Source organism: Camelus bactrianus, chromosome 9 (assembly GCF_048773025.1).
Source record: "Camelus bactrianus isolate YW-2024 breed Bactrian camel chromosome 9, ASM4877302v1, whole genome shotgun sequence".
In the NCBI taxonomy this organism is placed as follows: domain Eukaryota; kingdom Metazoa; phylum Chordata; class Mammalia; order Artiodactyla; family Camelidae; genus Camelus; species Camelus bactrianus.
In genome coordinates, this window is record NC_133547.1 from 35,271,796 (window position 1) to 35,298,157 (window position 26,362).

Below are 26,362 nucleotides of genomic sequence, written 5' to 3' on the forward strand. Positions count from 1 at the left end.
ATGGACAACATATACCAGAATTTCATTTATTTTTTTCCCATATGGCAGTTAGATGTCCAGGAAAATAGCCTGTCATGTGTAATTTCCAAATAGTTATCATCATCTGATGCTAATTTCTAGAATTACTAGAGAAGTTGCTGGGAGGAAATAGCCAGGCAGTGTATCAGATTTTAGCCTGCCTAAAAATTATCTGAAAGGAATTGCTAAACTTTTAGACTCCAAGATCCAAAATCTAAGAGATTCTAATTCATTGATGCAGCACATGAACTTAAATTCTTAAACAGGCAAGTAGATTTAACACAGATGAAATAAATATTTCAAGTTCATTTCCTTTAACAGTATGCTTTAGAACTTAAGTATTATTAAGTTCTTATAGACACTAAATAAATTAACAATCACATTCCTTATCTTTTGTCCAGGTTTCCTCCACTTTCAATACTGAGTACATCTGCTTGGGGATTTCCAAATTGAATGGTACATAAATATTCGTCCATAGTTGTGTTTTATTTCTGTAACAAGCCCAGTTCTGCATTGCCATCCTTTGATTTATGCATATAGTTATTCCTAATATTAGTCCAATAGAAACCTCCCAATAGGAAAACATTGAAATACTTATTTATTTTTGATGAAGTTTTACTATAGTTCAAATTAAAACAGAATATTCTTATTATTAAAATTAATAGAAACTTAATGAGTCAAATCCTCTTGACACAGGAATTAAACGTAAGCAGCACGCCACTGTTAGTCAGTTTTCTATGTCCTAGCTTTCTCCTAGGGAGTAATTTATGCACGGAGAGACTCTGTTTTAAGGTCTGTCAATTTAAAATTATTTACCACTTAAGTGATGAAATGAAAAAAAATGAATTCAGGCCAAGAACTCTCATTCTATATGTCTCTTTCCTATGCAGACAAATAGTAACATCAAATTGAAACATCAAGTCCTTTAACGAGATGTATTAGATTATTATTATTTATGTCTATTATAATTGCTAACATCTATTCTGCCATGAAGGTTCAATTAAAGGATGCAGATGTGATTGTGAACATGTTAATTACATTAGCATCTTTTCAGATTCCTGATTTAAAGAGATACAGCTGTGGGAAAATATAACCAATTTTTAGTGAACTGATTCCTTGAATCACCTTCATCAAAGAGCACATTTCTTACTCTGTGGAAATGGAGACTATTTAAATTTAATATTTTGTAAATATAAGCTATAAGGCATCTTTTTTTAAATCATGAGAACTAGATTTCTAAATTACAACATTATAGAATTCAGAGTAGCCAATTAAACTAAAAACCAGCAAATGAGTGGTAATATATCCATTGGCAATGTAATTTTAATGCCTGTTGTTTTGAAATATGTGTGCTTCTCATACATATTGACATGTAGTACTCATGATTGCTTATTTGTTATTGTCTAATACGTATAAAAGAGTTAAACACAAAAATGAAAATGAAGTTTTTACATTTTCCAAATTGAAAAATAATTATTTTGACATTAAAATAAAAGTGGAAAATTATATGTTCTCTGGTAGACATCCATTGAGTGTTGTAACAATAATTGTTATGATACTATAATTATATTTTTATAATATAATTTGTACAAATATGTACATAAGCTATTTAATGTTAAAAACCACTATTCTATGACTTTACTTATGAAAATAAAGGTCAAAATTAAATTTATATAAATTCAACTTCTATTTACTTCTCTACAACTTCACAAAATTTTAAGTAGAATGAACTAGATGATTTAATTTAACCATTTCTAAAATTGCCAGTATGGCATGACCAGTATCATATGGCACTCAAAGATCGTTTAAAACAAAAACTTATAATTTTTTAGAGGATCACTAAGTAGGTATCAAATAAGCAAGTGGAAGAATAAAGCCAGATATTTTCAAAGTTTCTAGGAAGGAGTTCACACCACATGGAAGGGTGGAAAAATCACTCAGAACAGGAGATGACTATTATGCAATGGTTTATCTAAGAATCCAATTGCAAGATTTTTCTGAAAGAAAATTTCTTAGCTTTCAATGTTTTACAATTTTATTATTTTCTCTCCTGAATGTGTTTCATAAAATATAAATTATAATATTGAATTTAATAAGTAATTTTAAATGACCAATTTACTGTTAATTTGTTTATTTTACCTACTATTGTTTAACATATGCTGTTGGCAGTTTCTGTTGGTAGTTTTGACTGACAGTTTGCTATTTCTCAAAAGGCTTTTAATTTTTGCTAGCCATCTGGAGTACCAGTACTAATTTTCCTGCTATGAGAAATATGAAAGAACCCTTTTAACATCTTACTTTTAATTATCACACTTAAAGAAGATTGTAGTTTTATTTTTCAAATACAGTGGGAATGAAGAAAGGTGGTATTATACCTAAGATGGGGCTAAATAAACTCTCCAAACAGAAACCAAGGCTGATGCATAATAACTGATAAAAAACATTTAAAGTTCAGATATACGTTTAAGTAAAACAGTCATTATGCTTAAACACTGTACCCAAGTTCCTACGTAGAAAAAAGGAATGCTGTTTTGTTTTACATCCACCAGAAAACCTGATGTGACAAGGATGTGGGAATGACAGAGTGCACAATTCAGGGAATGTCTTACCTGCAGACCTATGGGACCAGGAGGTCCTGGGAAGCCTCTGGCACCCTCATCACCTTTCTGTCCAAACATTCCCTGCTGACCTCTGGGACCTGGCTCACCATCACCTCCCTAAGAAGAGCAATGAAAATAATCACAAACTGGAAAAATCATGATTCTGACACAAGACATCATAAAAAAAAAACAGCCATTTCCAATTTAATCAAAGCTGGTCTATTTATAAGTAACCAAGTGAGTAGGTTAAACTGCCATTATCTGCTACAAATATACCATTGTTTGTTTTGCTTACATTTTTTTCTTTTTTATTGAAGTATAGTTGATTTACAATGTTGTGTTAGTTTCAGGCATACAGCAAAGTGATTCAGTTTTATATATATATAGATTCTTTTTCAGATTCTTTTCCATTATATATTATTACAAGATATGAATATGGTTTCCTGTGCTATAAAGTAGGTCCTGGGTGTTTTGCTTACATTTTTTTGATTCTGGAATATGACTGATTTTTTTCATGTATACCAAGTGAAGTAAAAAGCTTATCTAATAAGGGAAAAATTATGTTCAGAATTTCCTACAAATTAAGGACTTCTCAACTGATTATTATCTATTTTCAAATGAAGTCAAAGATCAGCTTGGTTAGTTCTGTTAGATAATTTAAACTTGATTCAGTATTAAGCACACAAACCAACTTATTACCACATGAAATTAACTGGTTATGTGACAGTTCATAAATTTAATCAAAGAAGAGTAAGGATTTAGATGTGCTGAACATTGAGGAATACTTACAGCAATTCCAGGGGCACCAACTGGACCTTGAAGACCTGGGGGACCGGGAGGACCCTGCGGTGAGATAAAAATCAGTAATTTTGGAACTGAAGCCAGAAAAGCCTCAACTATATAGTGCAGAACATTTGGTTGATCAAAATCTATTAAGCATCTCTATACTTCTTTGGAAAAAAAAATTTCTTTTTTCCATTCAGTGCAGTCAGCCATTATTTATTTTACTCCCTGAGACTCAGACTTGCATCCCTGCAATCAATTTTAAATTGGCAGTTATTGAAAGCATACTCATCTGTAATGTGGCTATTTACAAATTGATTTCTACGCTAATATAAATCATGTCAAAGCTTCACATTTGAAAATGTTCAAAATACCAGATTCCTTTAATATGGGTTGGGAAGAGCACATGAAAAATTCATTTATATGCTATCCTCTAAATGAAAAACAGGATGTGGGGGATTCCATACAGACGGAGTGTACTAATATATGAAAACTCAGAATTTTCTTCATATGTAAACACATGTGAGCACAGCATTATATATTAGGTATACATGCATAAATATTTCTTCTCACCTGTCCTTTTTTTTTTTACACAAATACCTGATCAGGAACTATAAAAGATCCAGACAGTAAAGAGTCACTGGACGGTGTTGCTCTTTTTCTTAAAACTGCCGCACGTTGGAAGAGTGCTTAAAGCAATGGTTCTGGAAGGGTGGTTCAGGGACCACTGGGGTAACTGAGACCCTTTCAGGTTAGTTCAAAATTCTTTTCATAACAACACTAAGACATTATTTGTCTTTAAACCATATGATATTTGAAATGATGATGCAAAACGGATGGAGGGTAAAATTGCTGGTGTTTTAGTCTCATTCTGCATCTTTTAGGGTTGAAATTATTGCATTTCCTAACTCATCGTTTTGAATAGAAGTTTTATTAGAACTGACTGAATCTCACACTGAATAGTTACCACAGATGTAATGTAGTATTGATATCATTATCTTTGGATAGGTGAGTAAGTAGTACTATAGAAGAATACCTATGGTTAGTAGTAAAAGGAGTTAAATGAAAAATGTCCCCTCAGGAAGAAGTAGGTAACTCACATTTTCTCCTTTGTCCCCCTTGCTGCCTTTTTGTCCTGGTTCACCAATTTCACCCTGTATTTGAAAGATTTGAGTTAAAGTTTATCTCTAGTATGACACACCTGCCACTGCATTGTCATCACCATCGTCTTATTAAGTTTTACTTCAATGTAATCACGTGCTAACATTTAATGTCACTGTTGAAATGAGAAAAGCTTGCTACTCATTTTCTATTGACTAATATTGCTCTCTAGTATTGATTAGTACAGAGACAAACAAAACGCAGGTGAACTTTGAGGAATGTTGTAGCTGGATTTTTAATTCACAAAATCAATTCTGTCTGAAATATCACCAGTATAAACTGATAATGGAAATACACTGGTATATATAAAAATTTAATTACATATTAATCAAAAAAGTACTTTATTTTTCTCCTAGTTTTCTAACTGCTGAAATGTGCATTATCAGAGCACTGGTTAAAAAATTTCACTATATCATTTCACAATAATATTAGAAAATATATTAAGTACAAACATTTAACACAGCTACACATTCAAAATCAAGAGCTCAGAATTTTACTTATGTGTTAGTAAAAAAATAGAGAGGTACAGGATCATCAAATATGTATACAGGTCATTCCTGTCTTACTCTGCAATATCGAAGACATGTGGGCTAAATGTATATGAGTAATTGATTAATTTTGCATTTATTTCAGAAACATATACATTTAAAAATAGATACATTTAAAAATAGAGAAGCAATTTTGGCATCTGCTATTTTTTTCTCACCACCGTTGTTCTTAATAGTCCCTTTTCTTATTTACATCCCACTTATTATTTCATGGGATAGATACTAATTCTCAACCTCTAAAATAAAACTTTTGAACACAAGGAAGATGTATGAAACTTTGAAAATGTTATCCTTAGATCTGACATCTAATCTTTGAAAGATTAAATCTAGGATTCTTAAGAAAAAAATGTTATTTTTCATAGTAACTAACATGAATGAAGAATCCTCACCTTGTCTCCATCTTCTCCAGGGGAGCCAGCAGGGCCAGCGGGCCCCGGGAGACCCACGGGGCCTTGTGTTCCATCTCTCCCTGCGGGGCCTTGGGGACCTTTTTCTCCCTGCATTGAAAATCCAGCAGATCGTCACTTTGCTGTAGGAAACCTATAAATGAGCTACTTGTTACAATTTTTAAGTGCAGTTATAGCAGCAATACTCTGGCTTCCATATTTGACAAGGAAATTGCTTTAATGTTCCCCCTAAATATATTTTCCAGTAGCAAATGATAACACAAAGATTCCTACATTCTTTCATGAAAAAGAATACTATTGTTGTTAGCAATTTATGAATCTCAAGTTATGATCCACACAAAAAATTATGACTCAACTTAGAATTTCTCTTTCAAACACACATTTTGAATCAAGTATTATGTATTGATAAATTAAATGCTTGATGTTTGTGAAAAGTCACTGAGCCTTTATCCTTCTGTGGTGCCACTGAAATAGCTGGACAGTGGCTATTAGGTCCCCAAAATATAAACTGTATTGCCTCATATGCCCAAATTTATAGTCTGCTTTATGTGTAGGCTTTTTCTATTTTTAACAGATATTTTGATTTTTTTTCTAGATTTTGATATTTTAGTTCATTGCTGCTTCCACTGATTCAAAATGACAAGGCTGTTAGCTTTTTCTGTTGTTTATTTTTGCCAACGGCATTATCTTCCTGTTTTAAAATTTACCTATATTGTGTAGTTTAAAAAGTAGTGCCCTGACAATGAAGATGGCAAAAATAAAAAAAAAAACACCTTTCATAGCTTAAATAAATAATTTCCTAAATGTCAAGATTTCATCACAAGGTATGTGCCTGATTGCACTCAGTGGTTCTCTCTCTTCTCCTGCTGGACAAGCTGGGGATCCAGGTCATTAGCTCCCACCCTGGCTTCCCCCTGCTCCCCACCCCGCTTCCCTCACCACCTCCTGTCCCTTTACGATGACTAAGTTTTATCTCTTGAATATATTTACTTCCCTTTATCTCTACCATTATCATCTTCCCAAAATACTACTGGTCTTCCTCTGAACTACTGAAATAACCTCCTTCCTTTCTCACATCTGTTCTTACCTCCAAACTATTCCCTCTGCTGTGACCAGAGAGACAATCAGACCATCTTACCATCATTCTTCAGTCAATTTACTTGTTGACACTTCCTAAGATAAAGACCAAGCTGTTCTGTGGCCTGCCATTACCTGGCTCCTACTGCCTGCAGAGCAGCGTCTAGTCTCCTCTTGTCTTTGCTCTCTGTGTTTCAACCCCTCTTGATCTTTTTTCAAGTTAAACGCAATCCCGTGCCCTTCCTGACACTTGGCCTGAGTGCATGTTGTTCATTTGGCTTGGAATGCCCCCAGGAGGACCCTTCACCTAGTTAATTCCTCCTTATCTTTCATGTTCCATCATCAACGTCCTGTCCAAGGAAAGGCTCTGATTCCAGCTTAGGTCCCTCTGTTACAAGCTGACATGCACCAGCTTCTTTGTATCATTGACCAGAGCCTGTAATCATACATGTGCTCAGTGGTTCCTTGCTTATCATCTAACGCCCCATCAGACAATAAACTGTGTAAGGGCAGAAACGGTGTCTGCTTTTTTATCCCACTGTAACTCCCTGGCCTGTGGCCCAGAGCAGCCATTTAAGGGATATTTGCTGAGTTAGTTAATTACTTAATGACAATAAAAATAACAAAATACCTCTAAAACGAAGTTAACTTGTTAGCTTTGATTTGTTACTTTATTGGGTTTCATAAAAGCTTATTTTTCAGAATTACACCATAACTACCATTTAACACACACCCTTGATGTCACGCTGGAGAGTTTTTATTTCTTTCAAATTAAATATTACAATGTCTCAAACTTATTTACACTCATAAAATGTGCTGTGAACTTCACTATTTAGAAGACATCAGCTGATTCAGATAGTTCTCCTTAACTTAGGTTTCCTTGAGAGCCTGAACGCCAAAAACCAGTTCTTTTATATGAGTGTTACCTGTAAGTAAGACAGAATAATTCTTATCTGCCTTCATTACAGTATACGCAATCTCTAGCCACGAATCACCTGCCATTTATTTCTTCTGCCCTTGGTCTGTGTGGAGTCAGGAAAAGCCCTTCAGCTGACCTACCCCACTCTAAATTTAGACTCTTCATTCCAACCTGCAAGATGACAGACTCTTCTTCCATTGTCTCCTGGCCCACAACCTACAGGGCTCCCGGAAAGTCATCCATCCTGCCTTAAGCAGTCTTTATTTCATCACTTCTACCCCTTCATTACTATTAATAGCTGAATCTTACCTTAAAAATTGAAAAAAAGCAGCTACTCATCCCCGTGTCTTAAGCTTGACTTGGTAAGCTCTTATATTTAGCCCTACCCATGCCCTCAGCTTTTATTATAGTTCAGAGAATCCATCCCTCCTTATTCAAAAGCCAATTTATGCATTTATTTTCTAATTATTAGCTAATCTTTTTAATGACAACTCTAGTTTACACATATGATGATGGTGATGATGACAATAATTATTCACTCCCACCATTATGATTTTCTCTGAAGGGTGAGTTCAAATGTTTATTCTCTTCCCTCAATGTTACATCAAATGGGGATTCAATAGTACAGTTCCTACAACACTCTTATTCTAAATAACACCCAGATTTGCAATCCTGACACGTATCATTCCCTCTTCAACTATCTTCACACATTCTTGAAACTGTAAATAATTTTTTCTCGTATCTACACCTACTATTGACTAATCCATTTATGCTTAATATATTGCCTTCATTGTGTTTTGGATCTTGCATTTCTCCCCATTTCTACAGTTGTCTCTCAAATAAATACATTATCAACATAGCTTCCTATCTGTAGTCCAAGAATCCAGTACCTCCCTAATACAATCAATAGTTTTTTTCCAAGAATTATTCTTTCCGTCAAAATATTTCTATCAGTGCAGTTAGTTAGAGAAGTTTTAGCTTTCTTTTCCTTACCTGCTTTCCAGCACCCCCACCCCCCAGAGTTTCTTATCAGATTGATTAATTTGGGAATACAGGTTAGGTTATAGTTATTGCCGTAAGTCATGTGGATATTCACGGCTCTTGTTTTCCGTTTTCTCCCTTCCAAGGAGGTTGGTTGGTAGGTAAGTGGACCAAGGACATGCTTTTCACAGATCCGCGTCTTGTCTCTCTCTTTGTGCAAGCCTTCACATGCTGATAGTTATATGACAATTTATAACACAAGTTGATCAGAGGAGTTAAGATCCATAATTTATATTTGGTTTTAGGAAGAGGTAAAAGGCTTCACTTAACATCTTAGCCAACATTCCCATTGCATGGAGGTCTACGGGTACTTTCATCCAATAGTTTTGTAACTATTTTATCCCACCATCCCTAAATGGATCCTTCCTTCAAAAATACTACTTAATACAGTGTCCAGCATTTAGTTGTTCTCAATAACTATTTGCTGAATAAAAGAACAATAGAATGACCATCTCGGAGTTTTTGTTCGTGGTGGGAATAAATGAGAGAGACCAAATGGTCAAAGTTTTCCTCCTTTCCTTCCTTCTTTGGTCACAGTGTCATCAGTCACCAACAAAACCCAGGCCCAACTCTCAGCTTTTATGAGGGCTTCTGTCAATAATTTCTCCTTTGTCTCACCAAATTAATTTATTATCATTTTCAGTACTTTTCCATATTCTTGTCTCTGTTTCAATATTTTACTTCTTTGTCATAAAATCGAGGCTTTAACCACTTTAAAACTCAGCATTCAATATATTATCTTTGTGGAATTCTTGACTTCTCTAATTAATATATTCTTAATTTGTATCAAAAGCAATGTATATCCCTTTTCTCTGTTCATTGTGTTGTGCCAAGATACGGGTGCGCTGAAATTTTAAATGCATTTGTATTAAAGGGCCTGAATCTATGTCTTTTTTATCCTTGCCTAGTACACAGTTTACTATAAAGTTTTATGGACAAATCTTTAGCTTCTGAGGTTGCTTGGAAATTACAGAAATTGTAAGAGGGAGACAAAGAACAATTTTTTTCATAGTTGTCTATTAGCATCTCAGAAAATAATGTCTAAATTTTCAACAAATTTACTAAACTGGAAATACATTGCTTTAAAAATTGTCAGTAATTAAAAGTGTTTTTTCTGTCACCTAAAAATTCTATCCACAGGTAACATGGCTCTATTTTAATATTCTAAATGTTCCAAAAGGTAATATACTATAGAATCAATCATTTGAATTTGGAAATACTTTAAAACTATCACCAACAATAATGTCAATGGATAAGGAAAGTAACTTGCCAAATCTGACTCAATTTGCTAGAACTAAGGCTTTAGTGATAAAAAGGTACTTTGAAGATTATAGGCTTTGACTAGATTATACATGTCAAGACTTACATATACACAAAATTATTGAACTCATACTTTTGCATACTATGGTCAGCAATTTTTATATACATTTACTGAGTGAGTTGGTGTTTTAACCATGGAGGATGAGAGAGGGCTTTATTATTTTAGAAAATTAATATGATTAATCAAAAGCAGAAACAAAATTAGGGAAGAAATCATGATGATGAAACTTAAACCTAATGAGTAGATTCTTGATTATTTAAACATAAGCTTTTAAACAACAAATATAAGATAAAATAATTGGCCAGATGTTTTCCATCTCATTTTCTGTAGATCAAAACTCAAATTACATGAGAAGGGCAGTCATGTCCTATGGGTTTCACTTACAGACTATGAAAGGGATTGGAAATGAAGTTGTATTACAAGAGGAGTGAAAGGTGCACACTTTTCTAATATAAAGCAGCAAAGCATAGTTTTAATCAAAACTCCAATTTTAAGTTTTAAAAGCAATATCAGAAGCCTTTTACATTAATAATATCCAACTCCCTCACAGGTATTAGGGTTTCATAAAGCGCAGGAAAATGTCATCTCATTTAATTGAATTTGAAATTTTCTGTATTATAAATATAAAAAGAAGTGTGTTTATATGCCAGGCACATATGTGGAGAGAATGCAGTAGAGTATGAAGAGCTAATATCCTTCAATAAAAAGCAATAACTTGCGCAGGTGGCAGTATAATATATTTCCTCCTTGAAATTACTTACAGGAGCACCTTTCTCTCCAGCTGGACCAGGAGGACCCTGAGGTCCTGGCCGCCCTGGTAGACCGATTGGGCCAGCTGTTCCTGCTGATCCACGTTCTCCTGGTGAGCCCTAGTACAGGGGAGACGGTATTTTGTTATTAATGATGAAAAAAGTGACACTGGCTTATGAATCACTTTCGTAGTAGTGGAATCTTATAGTATAGTAAATAATGTAAAAGTAACTTTCAGACAATTTTAAGATCGCAGAGAGAAACAGTATTCACTATCTAAAAAATCAAATTCTAGCCCCAATATTAAGCACAGATACTAAAGTTAGAAAATATTGATAAGACGAAAATATTTCAAAATTATATATCTTCAATATTTTATAGATGTTATCCTTTTCATTTAAGTATTCAAAAGTGTTTACAATGATATATAAGACGTAAATCCGATAAATGCTTTCCTATACAATTTTCTCCCTGTATTATTATGGATAGACAGAATACACTTCCTAGACTAGAATTTTTCAAAGTGATTTCTGGACTTCACCTCAAACTTGCTGAATCACAAAGTCCCAAAAAATGAGCTCAGAAATTGTCATTGCATGGAAGTACAAAAATAATTTCTTACATAATAAAGTTCAACAATCCCCATCCCAGAGTTTGGACTTTGTCCCAGAAAGACCTTAAATTTTTCTTGGAGTCCTGTAGGGACCACTGCGTTATATTATGAACACTGACTAGATAATTCACATTTGATGAGGTATGTCCAACTGAGTTTCAAAATAGATGCCATTGATTTTCAACTAATTTGCTTTTAAAAATGCCTAATATGTAAAATTAAAAAAAAACAGTGCAGATACTGCTTTCATATTAATTACGCCTATCAACAATTCAAGAAAACACTATTTAAAGCAGGAATAAAAGAAATGCAAACATACATTTGCTAAGTCACATAAAGCTCAAGTATAACCTATTTACTAGTTCCAACTTAATTTAATGAACAATGACAAGAATATTGTCTTTGGATTGGATTCATAGATGGGTGGCCAAGTTATAATTTATCATTTTCTTTCATGATTGAACTAAATGTGAAATGTTAGAAAATATGACCATTAGCAGTTTTCCCTAATAATTGAGAAGTCTAGATAAAAACATCATCATTTTAAAACTCAAAGAAATGATTTATAAAAGCTAAAAATATTATAGTTTAGCCTTCATTTTCTGATATTATCCTTCTTATGTAATTAAAATAATTTTATTACAGAAATATGAATTATTGACTTGGTTCTAATTTATATTTTTATTAACTAGAAAACTAAATACCTATGGACATAAGAACAATGATAATGACAACAATTGGCACTGATGTACTGCTTTACAATTTACAAGTCAGTTTCACATTTATTTTGTCATTTTATTCTCACAAACCTTCCATGGAATTGATGGTACAGTTGTAGTGTGGCGGTTTTAAGGATAAGGAACCTGTGGTTCCCATAATCAGGGAACTAGTCAAGAGAAACTCTGAGCTTGGACTCCTCCCTGTGCTGTCCCCACAAAGCTGCTCATTGCTTCTCCCTGATGAAGATATCAGTGGCTCCCAGGGGCCACTTAAGTGGAATTTCTTTAAATTTAGTACCTGTTTGATTTTATCGAACTATTCATTGATTAGAAAGGATTACAAGAATACCTACTATTTAATTTCTTGACATTATTGTTCTGGCTAAATTCACAAGCTACATAGAGTACATTTTTATTTTGCAAGGTATCTGAATATTAAAGTAATTAAAATGAATGGAGAGGACATAGATTTTAGATTATTGGGACTAACTTAAGAGTAACACTATAAAAAGTGATTGTGTCTCTTATTTTGTTTGTCTTAGGACTAACTGAAACACTGCTATAGTTGTTTTAATTATAGAGTACCTTAAACTTAGGAAATAGAAATAATTTGAAGAGACTTTACCAAAAATATGGTTAAAGAAATCATAAAATTTGAATTTGATATAAACAAAAGGTAGCATTTTTGAGCTATAGTGAGTATATATTTTAAAAACAAACTCAGGAATTGTGGTTCATATGGATAATAATTAATCAAGAGTTGTGTGAAAATTACCTTTACCAATCACATAATTCATATAATAAAGAAATGATGACAAAGGAAAATTTCAGTTAGTATTTTTTTTAGAGAATAAACATGTATCCTCTGTCAAAATTTATTTTTTACTTTAGTAATATTAAAATACATGAAAAAGAATCAACCACAAGTGGTACGACAGTTAACCAGGTGGCGGACTTTAGATGAGTGATTCCAGAGGTCAGTGCACAAGATAAAAATAAGAGAGTCTTCTACATGTTTTACATTCAAGAAGTGCAGCCTGAAAAGTGAAAGGAGAGCAAAGATTTGTCTCTACTTATTAGAGAAACATTAAGTCGTTAAGTCTGGAGGAAAGGCTGGAGGATGAGGAGGAGGGGGAGGGGGAGAGGGAGGGATGCATGGAGAGATTGTGAGAGAGAGAACAGGACAGAGAGAAGGAGGAAAAGGAGATGAACAAGAGCAAGAACCCTGAAGTTGAAAGGAACGCAAAGGTGTGCCTTGAATTACAAATAAGAAAGAAAAAATGTTCAGAGATGAAAGCACTCTTTTTTGGTAAAAGTATAAACAGAAGGCAATATATAGTGTGATGCGGGTGATTCTGTTTTAATAGGTTAACATTATCATCCCTAATGATAAATCTCTATCTGAAAATCTGATTTATTGGGATCAACGTGCATACAAACAAGGTGACTGTATTACATTTTTGTTTTAACATTTTACTTGCAAAATCTTATAAAAGGATGACTACCTGTTAGGGTTATCAAATCTAAACTAAGCATCCAATTTAAGTGCTGAGATACTTTATTTGTAATTGACTATCCAAAAAGAGTTGCAATTTTGATTTGTCAGGCCATGAAATCTTTCTCTTTAATCCTGTTTTAAATTTAAACCCCAACTTTTCAAAGACTACCTGAGAAAGAGACCATATTAAACCAGGTTAAGGTTGACAGCTATCAGATGAGAATGATAAAAAGGGGAGATTCACTAGAAAGCAGAAGCATATAGTAAGATAATTTATTATTTTCCAATGACTGAGCCTACTAAACAATTTTTGTGCTAAGTACTTTACATACGCAATATAACTTAACTTCTGTACGACTTGCTTACTTTTCAGGTAAAGGCCATAAGACCCAGGGTCCAGCTGATGTGTCTTGATTCACACACAGTTTCTTCCTGAAAGCTGAGTACTTTATAAATGATGAAGAAAAAAATTCCCTGATTGTTTGTACCACTATAATTTACACGTACTATGCCAAATTTTGATAAGTAGAAGAAATAAAGTCATTTAAGACCAATGTTCCCAGAACAAGCTCATGTTGATTCAACTTTCTAAAATGAAAAAACTAAAGAATTGATAGCAATGCTCATCTCCTTTGTCAAAAAGTCACTCTATGACTTTCGTATAATTTGCTCTACAATTCATTAGAATCTTTGCCCTTTGTCATCGTTGTTGACTAGTTTATTTTAAATTTTAAACAAATAATTATTTTTAGTTTTGAGAACTAACCATTTAGTACATGTGACACTATGGGACTTTTTTATTAGGTTCCATCTCTGATTTTAAAAGTTAAAGATTTCTTTCTTATATGCAGAACCCTAAACAGTTTGGGTTAATGCATTTTTTGAGAATATATTTATCCTTGATCTTCTCGGAAAAAATCCTTATATATATATATATATATATATATATATATACCTCTGAAGCTTATATATACCTCTGAGTGTTCAGTCACACTTATCTTCCACCTTGGACAGTCTTTGGTCTTTTCCTGTACTGGTAAATTCCAGCCATTTTTTAGGCCCAGGATAACAAACTTCTCTCCCCAAAGTTGTATTATTCTGAGAACTTAAAGCATGAGACATCCTTCTAAATATTCCTTACACAGTCTATCATTGTACTCTAGGTTTTCCACCATTCTTTTCTGAGGGAATAAATGTAGCAGTTGGTACTGAATTTTGTCCTGTAAATATCTCCATGATTTCATTATGAATATTTCCAATGCATAAAATATTTACTGTATATATTACATAATTATAAATAATAGTAATAAGCTTAAGGACATAATAATACAGTTAGTTATGTTCTCTGGTCTTTTAATAAATTATGTGAACATGAAGGATATGTTAAAAAATTTAATACCTAAATGTACTCATGTAGTCAACAGAAATTTCCCAAATTTTCAGGAGAATATCAATTGAGTGCATACTTTTCAGAGAGGATGTGGTATAAAATTAAAAGAAATACATATTATCTTAACTAGATACACTATTACATGGAAATAACTCATAGCTTTTATAAAGAATGCTTATTAATTTTGTAGTGAAGTATACTTGATATTTAAGAATAATCAAATAAGTGTTTTCATGTATATCAAGCAGAGAAAGAATGCAGATTTGAATCAATGACAATGTGCATAGTTTGAAGATATTATATATCATTTTTTAATTACAAAGCTTAACTACTTTAATTACTCCACCAGGGCATTCATAAGATTAAATTTTAGACTGCCATCTTGGTTGTGAAACCTGCATTAAAATTAACAATAGGGTGGGGGAGGGTATAGCTGAAGCACTAGAGCACATGTTTATCATGCAGGAGTTCCTGGGTTCAATCCCTGGTACCTCCTCTAAAATAGTAAACAAACAACAAACAAGCAAACTGAATTACCTCCCTCCCCCCCCAAAAAACAACAAAAAATTAAATTAACAGTGAAAACTCATTCCTTCCCTGTAGCTAAAATAGTGCTCATGATCTTGTCATAGCTCATTAACTATGAAACAGTGGATGAAAACAAGAAGAGACTTTTTCAGTATGTATTTGTGCCCTAAAGTACAACTGCAATTTCCTTTTCCAATAGGTATTTCAAGCATTCTATAAGTCTACATATTTTTAATAACAGCATGCTCTGCAGTGAGTTTATTTTATACATCTAAAAATGGAAAGTGAAAATCTCTGATGATAACCTACTGATTAAGCAAATGATATTACAAACTTACAAATGCTACTTAAATACCCCAGGCCAACTTTGAAAAGAATGAGCCTTATCAATCCTGTAATCCCAACTGAATCACTGAAGAAATTCCATTTAAAAAAAGTGAAAGTTTGAACCCAGTACTAAAAAGAGAAGCCATTCACCATTCAACAAAAATTTAGTGAGACTCTACTTTCTTGTGACACTGACTGAGAACACAGAATGTATTATGGTAGGTATCAGCCCTTGAGAAAGTCACACTGCAAATACATTTTTTTCTATAAAGGGTAGACACTTAATAACAATTACTTCATTGCCCTATAGCTCATTATAGTGAAGAACAGAGGGTGTTATAAATGTCAGATAAATGAACAATTACATCTAAGATGAATACGCTTGGGTTTAAACATAGGTTAAACAGATAATGAAAAACTCACAACAGTAAGGTTTTTGCTTATTTCTAAAATTGATCTCCATACTTCAAGTAGTTACCAGAACATCACAAGCCCTAAGTAAATGTGTCAACTGTATGTGCGACATTTTCATTTCCAGAACTGGAACCACTAGCTTTCTCACCTTGAGCAAACTGATTAACTTCTATTTGGCTCAGTTTTCTTGTCAATAAAACGGGGATAGAAATAATTTGTCAGACTTTTTTTTTCTGATATTAATGTGTCCATACATCTAAAGTTCTTCAAACAATGTCATAAAGTATGAATGTGACAGATGTTAGAAAACTGTACATGAACAGCTATATATTTCAAAAGTAGATATGCAATCTCAAATGACTGCAGAATTGAAATTTTATAGAAAACTAAGATCCAGAAGCATATATGGTGTATCTAAGGTCATACCATTAAAAGAAGAGTAGAGCTTTTTCCACAAAACATTTAAACTATTTGTATACTCATCTGTCTATAGTAATGATAAATTTTTTACCCATCAAAAATGCTTAACTAGAAAGAACGCACAAAAAAAAAGCTAAAAGCTATGAAATATTTCCCCAATTTATGATTTAGATAGCAAAGGACACATGGCAAATTAAGCTTTCCAAAGATATGTTTGGAATTGCATGAATTATAACTGTAATATCATAAAGAATTCTGTTATTTTAATACTAAACATTAACTACTACAGGTCACTTGTTTTCAGCTGAAGGGTTGAGATTTACTTTTTCTTTTTTAAAGGGAGGAATTTACAATTCTCTAATTAGTTACCTTTTTTTTTATGTTTATGTTGGCTTTATCCTCTTCTGTACCCCTTTCCCCTAAACCTTGCAATGGTAATGAAACAAGTCAACAGCATCAGTTTCTTTTCTTTTTTTTTTTTTTTTTTCCACCCCCCTGGTAACCACAAGTCTGTATTCATCAGTTTATTTTCTTGGAGCAGTGAGAACAGTGGTTATTTCTCTAATTCTTCATACACAGGAGAACACCTGATACATATTTTCTGTTACTTTCATTAGGTGTTTCATATTCTGAGGAGCATTTGGAAAGGAAAGGAAAGAAATAAACAGTGAAATCATCTCATCAGCATTCAGCTAAAAGGCAGCCCACCAGAGAGAAGAACAGAAACATAAACACAAGTTCTTATGAACCAAAGTTATATAAGAAAAAAGAAAAAAAGAAAGAAAGAAAGAAAGAAAGAAAGAAAGAAAGAAAGAAAGAAAGAAAGAAAGAAAGAAGCCAAGTTTTTAAAATAAAAGTTGACCTTCACGGCAAAACTAGTATGAGGAAATTCCCAGTCTCTGGATTACATATATTTTATCTCAGATTTTTAAGCTAAAAATTCAGATAAAATATCAAGTATTACCAGAATTTAAAGAATAAATTCTGAATGATTAAGTCAAAGTCCTACAATATCGCGGTCTTTGGTCACTGATCCTCAACACCACCTCTATACTTTGCTCATCTTGACTGGATGTCATAACAGCCCCCTGAGATCTATCTGAGTCTCAAGAGGGAAAGTGTGCTTTGACTCAAAAAAAAAAAAAAAAAAAAAAAAGCACATACCCAATTAGTCAGTAGTTGTAATCCTTCTAAAATCTTGTCCCTTGTTTGAGGATTAAGTAAAAGCCAGTGAAAAGAAGGTTCTCTGGAATAGGATGCAGAAAAAGATTAGAAGAAATAGAAATTATGATAGAAAGGGTGCACAAAATCCTAAGGAAGAGACAACAACAGGAAGAAATTATAGCACATAAAGAGAAAGAGAGAGTCCAATTCATCAGGGGACAATTATGACATAAGAGTCATAGGAAAAGGATAAAGACTGATATATTGCACAGTTGTGAAAGCTCGGACATTCACCCTTTAGCAGCTGTGTATCTGGCCCCCTCTCATCTACATTCTCCATATTAAGTCACACTCCTCCATGGGGACAAAGGAAAGGTGGCTGTAAGGTCAGAGGGCATTCACTAGCCCACTATTGTATTTCGTTTCATCTCATTTTTAGAGAAATAACTGTTGGCAATGAGGGCATTCCATATCAGAAAAATATACAGGAGAGAGACTATTTCAGGGGTGGATTTTGCTTGTTTTTGTTTTATAAAAATATAGGTAGTAGGTACGCTCTGAGAAATGTTTCCGTAGTGTATTTGTACACGTGGTGTGTTGACATAAATATAAAATGTTTCCTCAATTTGTGTTCAACAGAAGAGAAAATGCTGCACTGCCTTCCTCTCTTGCTGTTAGTCCCTTGCTTCCCTCTGCCCTGTGTCTGTGCATCAAGACATCCACTTAGTGAGCAAACTCCCGAGATCAGAAAGCATGCCCTGCTTTGATGGGCATCCATTACCAGCTCTCCGGTACAGCATCACGCATACAGTAAGCATTTGGTTTTTGCCAGACTTTAGAAGTCCAAAGTCACAGTATCCTGTTGGGATAATTTTGTTTGTCTAGAGTGGGAGCATTAAAAAATGTTTCTCAAGATACATTCACTCCTAGTAGCAAAACCTTTGGAGAACTATGACACTGAAATACTGGTTCTTTGCTAAGAGGGCTAAAACAGCAATGAACACTTCAAGACTAAATCTAGCATATAAAAAAACTTGCTTTTCATAGATAAAACTGATGTTTATTTATAGCTCTAACTTCAACAGAATTCCTTTAAGGAAAAAATCATTGTTTTCACCTTGCCTTCTTCATTGTATCTCTTAATATATTACTCATTATTTACTATGTTATTTTATCTATTTCATATCCTTCTTCCTCACTAAACCATAAGCTCGATTCAGGAATGTCCATTTAATGAATCTCTATAAATTCAGCTTAATAGATTGTCTGGCACATTCAGATACTTAGAGTTTTCCGTAAGAAAAGACTTACAGCAGCTTACAGGGAAGACATAAATAAAAGACACTATAAATCATAAATGTGAAATAAGGAAAATAAATAAGCAATTAACCTTTGATTGGCAAAAAATAATTTTTTTCAAGGCAGGTCAGGATGCACTGAAGTGTTATGAAGTCAATGTAACGGATTTTGTCCAACATTTAAAGAAAGTAACTATAATAATATATAATAGTTAACATTCAAGTACATCACATGTACTTTTTGAATAGAGTTGAACGCAAAAATTCACAGAAACAGTCATAAATCAAGGAGTTATCTTCTCTATTGTGTCCCAAATTTAACTCCAAGATTTCTGTAAGCCACAGCAAAGAAAGAAATATAATTTTTATAATTCATATCAGTTTTAAAGAACCCCAGCTAACTGCTCAAGAAATAACAAGTAATTCTAATGCTATGATTAGTCAGAGATTTCTTTTGAGGATATTCATAATAAAGGCACTTCATAAAAATTTCCCATATCCTCAGGCAGATCCTTCAGATCCTTTTGGTTGATACAACTCTACACATTATAGATCCTCTAAATACAAGCCAATGACATCACAGCTAGACCTATCAGAGTTCAATAAACCCGTTCCGCTTCTATAGATATCATAGCAACATGATACAAAGAGCCTCATCTATGTTTCCAACTGAATAGATTAGGAATAGAAAGAATGTATGTTAACATACTATACGTCAATAAAAGTTTTGTGACTTCTAAGAGGTTTGGAGTTTTCCTGTTTGAATGTTTTGTGTTTGTTGTTGTTCCTGACGACCAGGTAAAACTGAGCAGGCACGGACGGCACTGCTAAATTGTCATTCCCACAAGGACACAAGCTTGAAGTCATCATTCAGTTTTCATCTTTCCTCCCTCCCCATATCCAGTCTTAGTAAAAGATCCTACTAGCCTACCCGCCTCGTGTTTGCTCCTTCTGCACTGGTCTTTGGCTCCCCACTGCCCTATCAGTGGCTCACTCTCGTATTATGACATTGATCACTGAGCTTTTATGCTCCTTCAGTCTCTCCCACCTCTTATGTATTGCACACTAATGATAATTTTCCCTTAAAACTTTATTAAATTTATTTACTCCAAAAAACTTTTAATTTTTTACTCTATTTGTTCCCAAAACTTAAAATCTTCAAATTACCTCAACTTGTCATTTTAGAACTTAAGGAATCATACAGCATATTATGTTTCCACTCTAGCATTACATTATGTAAATACACAACAGAGTACCTGGATCCTAGAAAGAATTCATCACATTTTAGACCTTCTCCCAAGGTGCTCCACTTTGGTAAAACCAGATACTCCTTAAACACCTTGTCTGTTTCTTAATTTCAATCTCTTGATCTTAAATGATTATGTAATCTTCTATACTCTTTGAAGTCAAGTTCAAGGTCATACACCTCTTGCATGACCCTTCTGCTGATTTCTCTTCTTTTCCCCTGCCCTTGCATAATTAACATTTGTTGTTTAATGTCATTTAATGTCATTAGGCATTAAGCACTGACTGTCTTATAATGCTATGTAGTCTTGGTGTGTTTCTTTTCAAAATTGTTTACCTTATTTCTTAAAGGTTTGTCTTCTGAGTTTAATTGTATACAGGGAAATAAGTGGTAATTGTCAAATAAACAGTTGCTAAAGCTAACTAAATAAATATCAGATTTTTTAAATCATATTTAATATGTTCTTCTACATGTAACTGGATAATTGTTGATTGCTGTTTAATTATCTGTTAAAGTATATCTCTTAGAAATACATGCACCCTATAATACATTGATTTCAACTGTCCAAAGACATGGGATAGCATTGTTTGCCTGGACCCTAAAAAATAACTTTCAACAATTTAATCCTTATAGTCATGAATCAGGTTTCACAGATATAATAACCAATGATCTTAAAAAAATCCATCCCCATACCTAAAATAAAATCATTTTAGAACCTGAAGGTCTGGTTAAATAGATTGCATTATAGATTTTATCTATGCTTAAATAAGCACTTGTGTCTTATTCAACTATTGTTCCTGCTAGCGCTACCACCACAATGAGACTATCTTAAAATTTCTACATAGTTTTATGAATTTTATGAATAGGGAAAGTCAAATGTCATTACTGAAATATTTTATTTTTCTTTAAAAAAATCTTTACCAAATACCCATACCAAATGTAGTCATTGTAATATGAGTGACATTTATATGATCTACAGATTAAATATGTTAATCAACATGCCAAAGGCTATATTGCTGTGTTCTCAGTCGTATTTATGCTATGTCTACTTTACTCCAATATTAGGATACTCCAATATATACGATAATTCAGATAGAAATGAAATGATTACATTGACAGGATTATACTATGAAGGTAACCAAAATAATAATACAAGGAACACACAGTCTAATGAGAGAGACAATCAGTTACACTCCAATGCAATTTCTAAAATAAACATCATAACAGAGAGCACAAAGGGTGAAGAAATTTCACTAATAGATAAAATGGAGGCAAGTTGTCCAAAGGTGACTTTAGAGATTTAACATTTAAGCTTGATCTCTACAGATGAGTAGGATTTTTTTTTCCAGATAGAGAAGGGAAAAATGGGGTTTTCTGGAAGAAGAAGAAAAGTGTATTTTCTCTGCAAAGTATAAAAGCTCATGGTGGCTTGAGAAGGAAGAAGTTAAATGCATTAGGCTAGACAGAATTAAAACGGAGGCTTTAAGAAAAATAAAATAGACTATTGCAATTGGCATCGAATTTTGAAGGTAACTGTTGGTTATAATAAGGGGTTGGTTTGCAAAGGCAGCATGGGACCATGAGGCATATCTATATGTATAAGCAGAACAATGGCACAGGTAAGGATTTATATTAAAGCTATCATTCTAGAGTCAGTGGGCAAAACTAACAGAGGAGGATAAGAAATGAAGCCAAGGGGATAAGTTAAGGCACTAGTAAACAAGGAGAGAAAGGAAAGAGTCTGAACAAAGGTGATGGGAGTGGAAGGGAAGAAAAGGGGACAAATTGAAGAAATATTCTGGAGGCAGAACTAATATGACTTCAGCATGATACGTAAGGAATTGAGAAACTATTTACGGCAACATTCAGCTTTTTATTTTATTTTTTTAAGATTTGATATAAACATGATTTTATTAGTGAAGTAAAAAAAAAAAAAATGTAGTGAAAGATAGTACACTCCCGAGAACTGGGAGCGGGCCATCCCAGAAGGGAAAAATGGCCAACTTTTTATTTCGGTGAAATAAAATGGAGGAAGAGACAAGACCACTGAAATTGGCAGTCTGGCTGTTATTGTTAACTTTACAGAGAACAGATAAGAACAAAGGCAGATTTATGGGAAAAAAATGAAGGCTGTATTCTATTGCTTTTTAAGGGATTGATATGTACCTCAAGAAAAGAAAAGATGAGGTAAAAATCTGATATTTACTCATTTACCAATCATTACTTTGACTAAATAAAGCAATCTGGATAATAAACAAAGTGGATATATGCCTTTCACACTCCTGGGATTTTTTAAATAAGTATAAAATTCAAGTCTCATCAAGTACCAAGAATCAGACAAATTATGATTTATTTCCTCAAGTACCGTAAGAATAAGATAGCTCCTTTTTACCTCCTGACAGCAGTGGTGAAGTAAATATTTTCAATCATATAAACTCTTCTGTTTCTGCACTCATTAGAGCCTGCAATTAGTAGAAACCAGGCATTGACTGACTTGATTGACATGTGTTTATTTTCTCTCCCACACACTGTGGGATCACAGCATGCGAGTAATGAAAGAAGAGCTGTAATTCACAACCACGGATAGCACGGCTATTTATTATAATCATACTTACAACTGGACCTGGTGGGCCCTGGGGACCTTCTCCTCCTTTCAGTCCAGGTGCACCCTGGGAAACGCGAAAAGCAAAGAGAACGCATCAATGTGAGTTGCATATAAATAGGAGACGTACGACTGATAAAATGAGGATGTCAGGAATTGTTTCCAGACACAAATGTATATTGCTATATGTATTATGATAATCAATGCAGATGCTTACACATTTCCCCATAATTACTCGTGAATCTTTATTTAGTTAAGACCTTAAATTATTGCTTCTAATAAGCACTTTTATTCACATGCTTTGTTAACATGCTAATTATACCTGAGCTCCAGGAAGTCCTCTTTCACCTGGGAAACCGCGTAGTCCTGCTGGTCCATCTTTCCCTGAGACGCCTTGAGGACCTGGGTCACCCTGAAGAATATAATATATACCCATCAAAGAGAGTAATTTCTACATGTTTCCACAAACCAAATTGTGACCACCTCTAACCTACTGCGAGGAAAGCCTGAATATGATTTAATGATGAGAGCATTGTGTAAAATGTCCTATACACTAAAATGAACTAACTACTATCTAAATTTAAGATTGTGTATAAATGGATGGTTTTATGGTCAGTGGAGCTAACTGTTCCTGTATCATTGTTCAGTCATGCCTTGAAGTACAATAAACTGAGTATTTCACTGACATATCTAACATTCATTTAAATACTATGCCAACATTTAGAGAATCTATGGACAAGTAATGAGAAGCTGCAGTGAAAAATAAATGGATGTTTCCAGCCAAGAAAAGTCCTTGATAGACTGCACCTTTGCCCCTTCTTTTCCTGCAGCACCAGGAAGACCTTGCTCGCCGGGAGGGCCCGGAGGGCCAGGATGTCCACGTTCGCCTATTGGGCCAGTCTCACCAGTTGGTCCCTAAATGGGATAAACAAACTTCATTAGCTTGCTCTTTTATTTTTGGCAACGATAACAAAGAACCAAAACCCTTTCACAGAAGTTTATCATTTTCCATTATTTTCACGATGTTCTACAAAACATTTCACATAAAGCGGTGGAAGCAGTATATCTGGTGGGAGTCTGAATGGATTATGCATAATCTTGGTTAAAATCAGAGCACACAAGGGAAATATATAGATAAATTCAAAGAGCTGTTTTCTTTGTTTAATGGCAGAATTGTTTCAGAGTGAGGACAGTCCAAGTATTGTTAAAACTGTTTTTTACCTACAAATTCATCCGATTCCTTCTTTTTTACGTAAGGTGTCAAATGAGTTTAGGAGTAAAAGAGGCGTTGGTACCCCGCTGGTAGCTACTCAGTGAATCACTGCTTGATAATAAGCCCAGGTTCCCTGGAACCCAAACAATCAAAATGATTCTCCTCGGAATTTCCATGACTGGAGACATCCCTATTGTTAATCTATATTCATTTGACAGAATCTAAATAATGTGGCAGGAGGATCCCAAAGACCATGAGTTGGGGTTGGCAGTTCCTCCTAGCCGAAAGCCATAACAAATAGCCCACTGCCTAAATTGCTGCAAATGCCAGTGTGAAAAATGTCAGGTCATCTATGTGTCCCCTGAGTAGTGCTGTTTTGTGGTGCTAGTTTAATAGGCTTTCAAGTGTAAATAGAGAATGGTGACCAGTTGCTCTCTATTTCCACTTAGAATAAGCAAAATGAAGGATTTAAGTTAGAGATATATAAAGGGAAATTTTCCAAATTTCCAAAGGTTGTTAAACAGTGGAATGTGTTACTGAAGCTGCTTATGGAATATTATTTTCTGCTATTTTTCTAAAAGTGCCAAAGATTCTTACCTTTTGGTCTTGGATAAAGAACGCATCTGCCCCAAATTTGAGTGTACAGTTCTAGGTTTAAATTCCTTTTATTATGTATTGCTGAATGTCCCCAACATATCATTAATGCACAAACATTTCCTCTCGAAAGGAATTTTTCCTTAAATATCTGATCAGAATTTCAACAGAAAGGAAGGTAAAAATTGATCCTAATTTAATGGCTATCACCACTGAGACAAAAATTAGCAGTGATTCACATGCCTGTCCAAAAAAAAAAACAAAAAAAAAACAGTGAATATCCAGTAGTGCAATCAATACTGCTTCTATTAAATCACTTCCTTTGTCCTAACATAAAAATATGGTTACATTTGGAACAGGCTGTAGAATTTACTTTCTTAAAAGGACTGATAAAGAAAAATAATCCAATGAAGATGCATACTCAATAAAATACCTGCTATTTTCATGCCTTAAAGTAGGGAGACAAAAAAAGAACACAGATCTCAGAAACCAGATGTCTGCATTAGGCAGAGAGAAATTTTCAAAAAGTGTGAGGTCCTGAAACATTCAATTAAGTCCCAAGATGTTTACATTCAAGATGGGACTCTAATTCTATTTCTGCTCATAGATGAGTAATCTAATAGGGATTTAATAAGAAATTGTAAGTTAATTTTTTTCACAGAAAATTGTTGTGAAGTTATTTTGAATAAAAAGAATTAAAAGTATTTAGGGAGGGAATTTTTTTTTAATAAAACCAATAAGCAGTTAAAAGGAAGATTTGGCACACGCATACACAAAAGTACGCAAAATGAGTACCACGTGCATGTGTTTTCTTTATAAAGTAGCAAACAGCAATTCTCTTGGTTCAGGATTGATCTCTGAAATTAAAGAAATCAACCAATTCAAAAATTCTCTGTTTTTTGCTTTTATCACATGTATTTCTAGAAAGAAGATGCAGTTTTTGTTTCTGTGCGTGTTTGTGTTTGAGTTTGAGTTATGAAGTATTAAGAACTAGTTATAAGCCAAGAAAAGAGTATGTCAATCAATTAAATAATTAAAACACTTAATTCAACTTTTGCTATAATCTGTTATTAGCAGTGGTACAATTCCAGCTGAGTAAACCAAACGTGTCTTGTCCATTCAATACACTATGCCAGAGTATAAACACTGTTTTCTACCCCCAGGAATTATTTTCTATAACTGTTTAGAGCTGTACTTCAGGATACTGCATCAATTTTTGAGATTCTTTCTGCCACCTCTGTTGAAAAAGCTACTTGTCTCTGCCATTATTTCGATATACTCAAAGATTACAAACTAGTATTTTATCACTGATGGGAATCATTGTTATGAAGACAAAAATTTTAAAAAACATGCAATATATTACAGACATTAAAATTTTAGAAGAAAATTGTGTTAAAGGCTTTTATATTATATTTCTAATATATTGTACCTCTAAATCTAATTTATTTTTTTTAACATTTTTTATTGATTTATAATCATTTTACAACGTGTCAAATTCCAGTGTTCAGCACAATTTTTCAGTCATTCATGGACATATACACACTCATTGTCACATTTTTTTCTCTGTGAGTTATCATAACATTTTGTGTATATTTCCCTGTGCTATACAGTGTAATCTTGTTTATCTATTCTACAATTTTGAAATCCCAGGCTATCCCTTCCCACCCTCCACCCCCCGGTAACCACAAGTCTGTATTCTCTGTCTGTGAGT

The 26,362-nt window shown here is 33.6% G+C and overlaps 1 protein-coding gene across 6 annotated transcripts in view; it reads right to left on the minus strand.

The window, feature by feature from the left end:
- The window catches only part of COL11A1 (collagen type XI alpha 1 chain), a 491,382-nt gene that overhangs the window by 45,603 nt on the left and 419,417 nt on the right, over positions 1 to 26,362 (minus strand). For all 6 annotated transcript variants that reach the window (XM_074370060.1, XM_074370058.1, XM_074370057.1 and 3 more), the window contains 8 exons: positions 23,652 to 23,759; positions 23,167 to 23,256; positions 22,858 to 22,911; positions 10,637 to 10,744; positions 5,500 to 5,607; positions 4,502 to 4,555; positions 3,408 to 3,461; positions 2,628 to 2,735 (listed from right to left, as the gene is read on the minus strand). In XM_074370060.1, coding sequence (XP_074226161.1) covers positions 2,628 to 2,735; positions 3,408 to 3,461; positions 4,502 to 4,555; positions 5,500 to 5,607; positions 10,637 to 10,744; positions 22,858 to 22,911; positions 23,167 to 23,256; positions 23,652 to 23,759 — 684 coding nt within the window. The remainder of the gene's footprint in view (positions 1 to 2,627; positions 2,736 to 3,407; positions 3,462 to 4,501; positions 4,556 to 5,499; positions 5,608 to 10,636; positions 10,745 to 22,857; positions 22,912 to 23,166; positions 23,257 to 23,651; positions 23,760 to 26,362) is intronic.